We start from the raw sequence: 11,731 nt of genomic DNA, 5'->3' as shown, positions 1-11,731 counted from the left end.
TAATTAACAGAAAAATATGAATATTAGGACTGAAGTCTCCATGTTACCACTCGTCCAGAATACACAGCTGTCTTCCTGTTTTTGCTCTTGCTGCTCCCACAGCAGATGTGTGGCCAACAATCAAAAGGAAACTTTGCGTTTTTGCAAACTCATCAGCTGATAAGTGGGCTAGAGTAAATGAAGTATATGTGTATCAATGAGTACCCCTTCACACGGTGAATCAGTGCCTCCTGCCTCTTTTACTGTGCAAAGGTTTTGTCCATTTTTTGGTCACATCTACTAATATACATTTACACAGGCTGGTGATATGTCCACAGTTAAAATCCTTATAACTTGTTTAATTGTCAAACCTTTTTCCAGTGGTTTTGTGTTTTTTTCTGGTTGCTTTCCATTGACTTAACCTTCAGCCCAGTGTACTTCCATTTGATGCAATTCAGACTCAGATTTATTTATATAGTGCCAAAACACAGCAACACCTCAAAGTGCTTTATACTGTTAAGGACCTACAGTATTTTGAAGAAAACTCCAACGATCCATCACAAAGTGGTTGCTTTGTGACAAAGCAACCACTTTGTGATGGTGGGAAGGAAGAACTCTCTTTTAACAGGAAGAAACCTCCAGGCTCAGGAAGGGGCAGCAGTCTGCTACAACCGGTTGGGTGGAATAAATTAAAAGACAAAAACAGAGCACAGTGAGACAAAAACAGACAAACAAACGAACAAAAAACAACCCACAAATCCTGGCAACTGCTTAGTTTAACTCATTAACATTTTGACCCCACATGAACACAAAAGGGTGGTGCTACATTCAATGGCCACTTTATTAGAAGATTAGTACACATATTGATCCATACTGATATGATAGCACTACACATTTGCTCCACATGCATCTCCTCAAAGGTGCACTGCTGGATTGAGATCAGGTGACATGCGAGTACAGTGAGCCGGCTCATTGACATGGTGATGTTTTCCCGCTGGATCATTTTTTCAATCTTCTGTTGTCCAATGTTGGTGAGCCCATGACAATTATAGCCTCAGTTTCCTCCCAGTGTGGTCTTCTGCTGCTGTAGCCCATTTGCTCCCAGGATCACAATGTTCTTTTATGCTATTCAAGTTACTGTTTCCTTCCTCTAATCTCATCAACAAGGTTAAAAAGGATGTTTGGTTTTATTCTCCGTGAATCTTAAAGATGATTGCTGCCCTGTGATTGGTTGATTAACGAGCTGTTGAAAAGGTGTACCTAATAAATTGTCCGGCGAGTGTATATGTCTAGTTTGATGTATTAACGTGCTCGGTTTTACTGTTAGAGTGGCGTGTGGGATGTTAAACACGCGGGAGAGTCTCACTGTACCAGCCCAGGTGGCAGCAGCAGCATGGCCGGCAGACGGACACACAGGCAGACAGACAGACAGATACTGGTCATGCCATTTTCCATGTGCCTTCCTTGCTGGGGGGCGAGTTTGCGCCCCGCTAGAGGAGAGCGCAGCTATTTTGAAAGTGACCCCTCATTCAGGCAGCGACTCTGCAGCTGTCAGGAACCATGACTGAAGATGACGGATTCTGTTGTCGTGGAGGGATACGCCAGACTCAGAGACGGGAAAAAGGTTGCTTTTACTTTGTCTTAATATGCGGATATCTCCTATGCACACTTTGACCAGTGCTTTAAAAACCCCCAAAAACTTTTCTTTTGTTTCACAGTGGAAAACTAGGTGGCTCGTGCTCCGCAAACCGTCGCCTGTAGCAGGTAAAAAAAAAAAAAACCTTAAAAACGAGCTAATTTTGTTTTTAGCATTTCTCGCTCGCATTGTTGTTTTGAAATTAAATCTGACAGCGGCTACACAAATCTGCCGCGACAAGCTGGAGGAGGACAGTGAGCTGGTGTTGCACTGCTTGTGTTTTCTGTTGCATGAGAGCTCAACAAGCCTCGGCTTCAAAGGGCCTGCGTTTGTGTTCAAATACACAGCTTTGACCCAGGAGGCTATGGCGTCCAAGGAGGGACAAAAAGACCTAAAACCTTTAAAATAAGGCTTACTAGCAAGGTTGAAACCTGTGGCTGCTGTGTGACAGTTTTGCATGAGAAATTCAATACATTTGAATTTCAAAATCAACATGTGTGCAAACCACAGTTGGTATTAAAATACGTGTGTGTGTGTGGGGTGATACTGCAACTTGTGTTGTAGATTCGATACCAAGTAAATACGGGGTCAGTGTTGCCGATACTTTAAAACCTAACCTATAAAGGCATTTTATCTAGGGGAGATTTGGTGAATTGTTGTTAATTTGTAAATTCTGAACACTAAATCAATGATTTTAACTTTTCCCAATAAGTAATTACCAGAGCAAAATACAATTATTAGGTTTTCGTGCAGTTTCGTGCAGATAAACATTTTTTTTCTTCTATTTTGCCTGTAATGTAAATGTGCCACTTTGGGGAAACTTCAGTTGTTTAAATGTGTTATGGGGTATAAATAAAATAGACGTGACTGTCAACACAAAAAAGTCAAGACGTTTTTAACAGTGGATTTTTGACATATGTATATTTTTTTTCGTTTCCAAAATAATAATAATTTATTTAACACAGTTCAGCAGGCTACATACTGAACTTAGTGGATAGAAACAAAGTATGGAGCCTATTATTGAGCTAGTATCAATCTGACACCAATACCAGAGATGATATTGATACTATCCACACTTGGATCAACTTGCCCACCTCTAGTAAAACCTATATTACACAATGGTTCTGAAAAAGAGCTGAAACATTAGCACAAGCTAAAAGAATTTCATTAAAAGCTTTTTAGTGACTCTTTGCAAACGTTTAACGGTGGGATTGTGTTTTAAAAAAACGGGAAAACTGATGCCAAAGGTGCTTTTAATCCACACACTGTCTTTTTCCCCATGCTGTAAACTCACTCTTGAAAGCTTTTCTGCACAGTTTACTTTTTCTTTTTACACAATTACATTTATAAATTATTTATTTTTACCATGTGTACTGCTTCTGCTGTACAACAGCAGGCTTTCAGATTATTTCTAAAACAACATCACACAAGCTTCAAACCTGTGGTTCTTATTTGATCCCATCTTCAAAGCTAATGTGCTAAAGTCTGAGCCAGAGACTCGCTGTATTTTAGATGTACCATGTGAACAGTCATGCTTACCTGTGAGGCTTCGGCTCTGCGGAAATAAAATCTAGTAGTCATTATATTTGCACACATTTTCAAATATTTTATGGAAAAGTGAGTGGATTTAGCGTGGACTTGTATTTGTACTGCATTCAGTTTTACCACAGAAAGGTTTCTTGGGTATGTTGCGCTGCACAGCTCAACATGCTCCACAGGTTGGAGTGAGGCTGAGTGCTGCTGCTCTTCAAATCTTTGATGTCATGTTATCCCAGCTGTCTGTGCTCATGCCTCAGTTATGCGAGTGTGTGTGAAGGAGAGGGATGATACACGGACCCACACAGTGTTGTTTTGTCAGTTGACACTGATTGTTTGAAAGGTGGCAACAAACAGAGGACACTACAGTAGCTACTGTGGGTCAAAATACATCCTGTTAGTAACTGTCAATGTCATTTGGGGATTCCAGTATTGACTTTACTTATTTTTTTTAATAAACTGTTACATCTAAAAAAAAAAGAGTAGAATTTAATAATGTTTTAATGCAGACTGTGTTCTTCTGTCTTTGTTTCGTCTCCTGCTCATTGTCTGTCCTGCAGACTGCCTCGTGTTGCTGGTTTTTAAAGACAAATCAGAGAAGGTTCTCGGCAACAAGGAGAAGGCGAGCATCACCTTGGAGGAGATCTGCGGCTTGGAAGCTGGACAGTGGTATGAGGGTGTGGCTTTTACTCTGACCATCCTCTGCCTGAATCAGGCTGTTTTGCTGGGCTTTGACAGCAGGGAGGCCCTGCAGGCATGGGACGCCCGCCTGCGATATAGCCTAGGAGAAGGTGAGAAGAAACATGAGTGTGTTTGTTTTACTTGTGTTTAACATCCAGAGTTTCTTTTTCTTTCCCCTCAAAACCTTTCAAGGAATTTAAATGATGATATTTGACGTTCCTATCCAGCTGTTCAAAATTACCCCCGTGCAATCATCCACATGCTTCTGAACCAATTTCCTACATAAACAAATGATTTTTGTCTTTAATGAATATCTGTTATCTACTATCATACTACGTTTGTTGTCTAAAGTGATATTTTAACTCTAAAGCTGTTTTTTTCATGTCTGATTCCTCTTAAGAATGTCATTTAGTCAAGCACTGACTCTCTTTAGTGTGCATATTGTTTACTGTGTGGACTTGTTATATAAGTTACATGCATCATGAAGCAATAGGAGCTATTAATAGCAACGAACTGTTCAGCAGGTGGCAGCTGAATTTTACATCAGCATTAATGACAGTGCTGGGGGACCTGATTGTGTGGAAGAGGCCTAAGACAAATTGCATTGCAGTTGTTCCTTCCAGTTTGTCGTTTGTTTTGTGTTAAAGTATGCGTGTGCATGCTTGGACAGATGCACTTGTGTCTGTTCAGGCTTGCATTGAGAGTTAGATAAGTGTGTGTGTGTGTGTGTGTGTCCTAATGTCACTGAGTGGAGTGCATCCAAGCTGGCAGAAATGTCACCTGCCAGCCGCTGGGCTGAGGGCCACCATGCACAGAGCTTTTGTTGTCTTGAATCCTTTTTAACCTGAGCGATGATGTGCCGCACCTGGCCAACATGCCCTCGTCGCCGCCTCCGTTATCAATCTCCCTGACCAAGTTTGTTCAAATCCGCGAAAGTTTTTGGTTTAGTGTTGTTGAGGAAGATCCACAAGATCCACACTTGCTGTGTGCGAAATTTAGCAAAGTCAAAGGCAGAAACGCCAGTGAAGTGTTGGGATTCGCTCTAATTTTATACCCGACTTTCTTCTTTTTCTTATTGTTGAGACTCAGACTCATAAAACACAGATGTCTGTGACACGCTTTGATTGATTGCGCTGGGCTTTAGATCTGAGCCCGTTGTGCTCGGCTTGCTGATTTCATTCTGTCTGCAGCTGTTTCTCCTTTTTATTTGTGAATGAAATCAAATCCATGCTGAAGTAATCATCGTGTGAGGACACTGTGTTTTCTGCCCCTTGTGAAGCTTTTCTTCTGTTTTTGTCAGTATGCAAAATTACATTGACCGTTGTCTTTCCATTACTCATTAGTTCTGCAATCCTGCTCACTTTAATCACAGTGAATCCCAGTAGGCTGTTTGGTGGTTTCTTTGATGGTTCATTAGGACAGAGTTGTAGAGCCCTCAAAAAATTCCTATAGAGATAAACTGCAGCCATTGACTGTATGTAAAAGATGGATGCAGCTAATGTTGCACCCTGTTTGTGAGCTTGCAAACGGAAGATTTAGCTAGCAGCCATCTTGTATTTTTCTTTTGATAAGGAATTTGAGCCTGAAGTTATCATTTAATGCAAGGTTAGCAAACTACATCCATAAACTGTATATACGGATACATGTGCTCATCAGTCATAAGTAACAGATTAATAAAATAATGTGATTTCACTCACAAAAACAGGAGTACTGTCTTGACTTTTAAGTACAGTTAACCATCACAACAGTGTGTGTTATTTGTTAGATAATTGCAAAAAACATCCTACAAAGAAACAATACCACTAACGAGGTTCAGTACAATGGCTTTAATCAGCCCAAATACTATTACTGACCTAGCTGCAACATTATGCTCCAAAACACAGCCTAAAACATGGACGTAGGTTCTAGGTTGGAAAAATAAAGCTAATATAAAAGTGTCTCAAACCTGCATTCTGTCTTAAAGACACCAGATGGACAGCTTTAGTTTAGTTTACTAGTGTAATTAATTTAGTTAATTCCTTTTTAAATCTTTGTCTTGCTCTCTGACAAAATGAATGATTATCCGTAGTATGCTCATTGGCTGATGACTTATGATTGACCAGTTGTTAGCCAATGAGCAAGTGGATTTCAAAAAGCAGGATGCATGGGGATGGGCAGATCTGACTGTGAAACTCTTTTTTTTTTTTTTTTTTTTTTTTTTTTTTTTTTTACTTATTTGTCAAATATTTTTATTGAAAAAAGAAAACAACACAGTACTTGCAGTTACCGAAATACAATTAACCTTTCTTCATTTTCCTAAGTAAATATACTTATATATATACATATACATATACATATACCCACACTCTAAAACAAAGAACCCCCCCCCCCCCACACACACAGATCAACACAGCCATCAAACATATTACAGTGATATAACGATAACAGAAGTACATTTAAACAGGCAATACCTCTAGACTAGTAAAATAAGAAATAAAGGGTTGCCACTTGTGGAAAAATTTGGCTGTGCAACCTCTCAACATATATTTAATTTTTTCAAGTTTTAAAAAAACATGACATCTTCAGGCCACTGGGAAATAGTAGGATACTTAACAGACCTCCAATGCAACAATATTAGACGTCTTACTAATAGGGATGTGAAGGCTATAATATCCTTTTGTGTAGTATCAAGTGTAAGTGAGCGATCAGGAATCCCGAATACAGCAATCAGAGGACAAGGATGAAGAGTTACCCCAAGAACAGTTGACATAATACCAAAATACCCTGTCCAGAAACCTTCCAGCTCAGGACACAAACATGTAGCTAAGGTGACAAGGAGAGCCATGGCATTTATCACATTTATTTTCCACTTCTGGATACAATTCAGAAAGTCTAGACTTAGAGAAATGCGCCCTGTGTATGACCTTAAATTGAATAAGTCCAAGACGAGCACAGGAGGTGGAAGATCGTACCCTCGCTATAGCCTGTTCCCAAGACTCCTCATGTATTTGAATTCCTAGTTCTCCTTCCCATGTATGCTTAACAATAGAGTGGTTACTAAAAGACAGGATGGTATCATAGAGTTTCGAAATGGTTGACTGTGAAACTCTTACTCATTGGCTAAAAACATCTTAGTCATAGTTTGTTAGTTTGTTTTCCGTGAAACTGCACACCAGTTTCACGTAAACCTTCATGAAATTTAATTTTTTTATTCATTATGACACAAAACGAATGACTGAGCCCATAAACCCATCAGAAAGCTTTTAAAGATGTCAAGTCAGAAAGCCATTTTCCCGTAGACTTTTTGTTTGTTTGTTTGTTTCTTTACTTGCTTGCTTTCTTTTTTTAAATACCAAGATAGAGATTGTGAAAATGCTAATCCCTAGCCTTCAAAACAGGACTCTAGAAAACCAGTCGACGATGTTATATTAGCTACGTTTTATACCATCTATGCCTGCCACTTAAAGTGGCCACACTTTAAACAATGGAAAACAGAATTGGAGAAATATATTCAGGGTATATCAGTTTATGAAAACAATTATCTCTTCAGAAAAAGTGTTTATGCAACCTTCCTGGCTCTGAACAGTTCTACTCTAAACTTGAATATTTTAACATGGTTGCTGTGTGGATTGAATTACTTCTGGACCAGCCCCAGTGGACACTTAAGGTATTGCAGGGTTTCTGTGTTAGCTTTATTTTTCAGCCTCATACCAAAGTGAGGCTAAAACTCTTACAAAATACCTACACTTCATTATACCAGAGGATGTTTTTTCCAGCTCCCTCTTGCTAATTAGCTGCTAGAAGCTAATGTTAGCGATGTGTTAGCAAGCTACTATATTTAGGTAATGTACTTGCAAACATAATTACTCATAGCTTTCTAAATGGTGCATATTTCACTGCAATGCAAGTCGAACGCTGATGCATCAGATTTACTTACAAAAATATATTCACCCAGAACGGACATTTGGGTATTTGAGAGTGACAAAATAGGAGGTATTTCGCAGCTTATGAAGAAATGTGTTCAGGGTTATTTGCCTCATTTATGTGTTCCTCTTTCCACTCTTTCTACTTACTGTAAAACTCATTTACAGTTATTGAAATATGCGTTAAATTTGAGGATCTGTGTGTTTCTCAGTTCACAGATTCAGTGTTGGAGTCTTACCAGGGACCAAGTTGGAGAGCGGGCCTGCAACTCTCCATTTGTGCAACAATTTGTTGGCTCTTGCTCGGGATGTCCCTCCTGTTATTATTGGCCACTGGAACCTTCCAGACCTGCGTAGATATGGACCTGTACCAAATGGATTTGTGTTTGAAGGAGGAACAAGATGTGGCTACTGTAAGTTTATAGCTGCTTAATTATTGTCTGTTTTGTGCAACATTTGAGTGTGTTAAGTTTATGTAAATGGGTATTAAAATAATATTTTGTGCTTGGCAGAGGGTTTAGGGGATAATTAGCTATTAGGCTGCACAGTGACAAAGAAAATGTCATGCAAAATTTAATCACTGATTGTAAAGTGAGGCATCTGAAACACATAAACAGTAAAAGACATTAAACAAAAATGTAATAATGTTAAAATAACAAAATTGGAAGAAAAAGCGCATGAATGTTAAACCCCGACAGTGAATTTCAAAGAAAATGTGCTTTTAAGAAAAGACAGAGAGACTCAAGTATGACTGCGTTAAACATCTCCATCCTTTCATAACATTAATATCTCTCCATCATTAGAGGCTAATGGCTCATTAAATCACGATACGTGCTGTGGTTTGTGTCTCTCTCTCTCTCAAAAAACCAAAATAATCACCGGCTGTGATTTGCGGTGATTCATGCTTATCTTTCTGCCTGTGAAAGAGAAGCTCTTTCTCAGTACAATAAATCTGACTCAAAAAATATGCTTTATAGCCTGAGGAAATATAGCTAGAAGAGGAGAGGAAGTTTGAGTCTTTGTTATTGATGATTAGTTTGTCCTTGCCTTACTTTTACAAATGTGCCTTGTGCAAAATAGAGTGGACCTAAAACCTTTTTCCTGTGACAGGAACAGTAAATAGTCTGCCGGAATAATATTTTGGTCCAGCAGTCCAGAGAAAATTAATCTTTCAGGCTCCGTTCTTAAGCGTAGAACTTCTTGGATGAAAACTCATCCTGCAGCGAAATAATAATTCAACAGTTTTTAATGTTGACCATGCTGCTGTCCGTACGATTGGGCTGATGAATAATTTATCAAACGTGGGCATATGAAGAGAGCAACAAACAGTATCCTCTGCTGCGTCCTGCAAACAAATTTGACTTTTAGTACTTTGGTTTAGCGCTTTTAAAACCCCGTGGTCATCTGTTAAGCATCCGTGGACCTGATCCTGTGTGATGCTCAAACTTTGAATTTGCATGTTTACATGGAGAAGATTGCTTTAAACATCAGGATTAGTGGGTTGAGGTCAGTCACTGGGTGTGTTTTTTGCTCTCTGGTTGTACATCTGGCATCCCTCGGGCGGGCACGTTGAGGAAGATGCTCAGTGGAGTTTCATGAACCAAAAAAAGAGAGTGCCCTCAGCAACTACATGTGCTGTTATCGTCACGAAAGACTGTATGGTCCTTGTTTTCCTGCTTCCTTTTTGAAAGGCTTCTTATAGAAACTTTTATCAGGCAGCTGATGGTGTGAGTTGGTCCTTCGTCTTTAGATGTTTTATTGTAATACAGAATTTTGGTTTTCTTTAGTATATTTAGATTTTAGGAAGTGTTTTCCTGACTATGATGATTCCTGCCATGATTTCCCAATGTAGGAAGATCCTATAGTGACTGTTTTCAAATGACATCATGTCATTGCAGAAAGTGCAAGCAAAGCATTAAGTATAATAACAGTGTTACTATAGCAATGCAAATGAAACACAGTTCTAAAACCCCTTCCACCAATGGCAAATCCCACCAATCCATCAGTCTGTAAACTATGTTGTGTCAAACATAAGGCCCAAGGGCCAGAAACGGCCTGGGAAACACAAAGGAGTACATAGATTTTGGAAGCTGTGTTTTCAAAGGTTTTACAGCCTTTCCTACAGATAAAGACTGGCACCATACCAAAGTAATTAAATAATTTTAAAAACTATCCACTATAGAAATTTCAGTTCTTTACAATAGACCCACAGTAAAACAAACAAACAAAAAAATAGAAATGAAAAATTTCTGTGAATTAATGAAATAATTCAGTTTTGTAATTACAGGAGAGTCTGAGCAATGAGCTACCAGAACCTTTTCTGTAATTTTACACATTTATTTATTCATTCTGGCAGATGTCTTCCTTTTCATTATCTTATTAGCAGCTTGTCATTATCGAGTCCTACTGTTAAAACTACACTTCTATTTTGTGGATTAGTTGTAATAGATTTGTAGTTAAGGGTCTTTACACTGACACAAAAGAGAGTTTTTCTATTTTGGCCAAATTAAGATCAAAGTGTGCTGTATGTTGCACATGATGTGAAATGAATTTAACATCTCAGCTCAGTGGCTCTAAACTGACACTGGAAATATGTTTTGATTTGTCCATATAACCTACCAGAAATATTGTTGTCTGGTCATTACTGATGAATCAATATTAGCTATTAGATAGCTAAAAAGCAGCCACTATTGCTTTAACAAATGGGAGCGTTACTGGCCAGTTTGGCTCAGCATTACACAGAACGTTATATATTTAGCACATTTAGCACTGGCGTTCTTGTCATGCACTTTAATCTTGACAGAAGTAGAAGGGATGTGTGTAAAACCATTGCTAAAATGCTTCAGTGGCAGATCTTTTCTGTTTTTTACTAGTTAAAGTGCTCCAGCAGATTGTCTGTGTGGCTCTCAACTGCTCAAAACTGTCAGTTTGTTGTTTTTTTTTTTTTAATCTTTGCAGGGTGCTTTGAATGTTCATAGATTAAAACAGATGATATATTGAAAGGCTAGTGCTGCATTTGTATGGAGTATCCAGTTTCTTGGAACGGTGCTTCACCCTCCAGGACTTCGAAAGCTATGAATCACACAGTTGTGTCATTAAGTAAATCACAGAGCTGTCCACACTTTGCTTTTCCAAACTGTGCTCATTGGAGCATTAAAGCAGCAGATGAGCAGATGTGAATCGTTACTTCTGATCAGAATTTCCAGAGTATAATCAGAGCAACAATATGATGCAGATATTTTAAGTTTTGTCGAAGCGCCTGGCTTTTTAGTGACGTAACAAGATGAGTACACAATCATCTGATCACACGTGTTTGGTTAAATCTGAGAGGAAATTGGATTTAGATTGATTCCAAACCCCACAACCTTTTGGTTTTTTTTGTCTTTTTTGCCACATAACCCATTTTAACACTACACAGTAAAAAGCATCTGGAGTAACGATGTCACAGCACATGCTAGGTATCAGCTTACCATAAAGACAACACTTGAATCCACACTGCTGTCTGCTCAGCTGTGAAAATGGTAAGAAACTGAGTTGGAGTTGCTCTGCTGGTCAAACTATAGGGTGACACGTTCTAAGTTGTCTGTTGTTCTCATTATGCTCTGTATGGTACATATGGTACACAGGCAGCTCCTTACCTTTGAGTCTGTCCATTTAGTCTGTAGGTTTAAGGTTAAAAGGGTTTTGTTCTTGAAATTGCAGTTTTATTGAGTGAAATTAGGTTTGACTTTATTATGTCTTAGTCAAGCCCTGCGACAGACTGGCGACCTGTCAGGGGTGTACCCTGCCTCAGGCCCTAAGACAACAAGGATAGGCCCCTCACAACCCTGAAAAGGATAAGTGGAAGAGAATGGATGGATGGATGAATGGATGTTTTAGTCGCATGCTAGAAGAGCACATATTCAGAAACTTCAACATGTCACCTTAGAGATGTCATGTCATACATGTATTTTGGCCTTGTGGCTCTTCTGTTTTTTAAATAACCCCCTTCTTTGAA

At 38.9% G+C, this 11,731-nt stretch overlaps 1 protein-coding gene across 3 annotated transcripts in view; it reads left to right on the top strand.

Moving 5' to 3' along the window:
• The first annotated feature begins 1,428 nt into the window (after positions 1-1,428).
• LOC102782507 (protein Dok-7-like) overlaps positions 1,429-11,731 on the top strand; it is a 43,965-nt gene continuing 33,662 nt past the window's right edge. For all 3 annotated transcript variants that reach the window (XM_035915266.2, XM_035915267.2, XM_035915265.2), the window contains exons 1-4: positions 1,429-1,603; positions 1,698-1,743; positions 3,712-3,942; positions 7,947-8,147. In XM_035915266.2, coding sequence (XP_035771159.2) covers positions 1,550-1,603; positions 1,698-1,743; positions 3,712-3,942; positions 7,947-8,147 — 532 coding nt within the window. In that variant the 5' untranslated portion in view covers positions 1,429-1,549. The remainder of the gene's footprint in view (positions 1,604-1,697; positions 1,744-3,711; positions 3,943-7,946; positions 8,148-11,731) is intronic.

This window comes from Neolamprologus brichardi, chromosome 3 (assembly GCF_056152115.1).
Source record: "Neolamprologus brichardi isolate AB-2024 chromosome 3, ASM5615211v1, whole genome shotgun sequence".
Lineage (NCBI taxonomy): Eukaryota > Metazoa > Chordata > Actinopteri > Cichliformes > Cichlidae > Neolamprologus > Neolamprologus brichardi.
The sequence above is the reverse complement of the archived record's forward strand: the minus strand, read 5'-3'. Positions and strand labels throughout refer to the sequence as shown.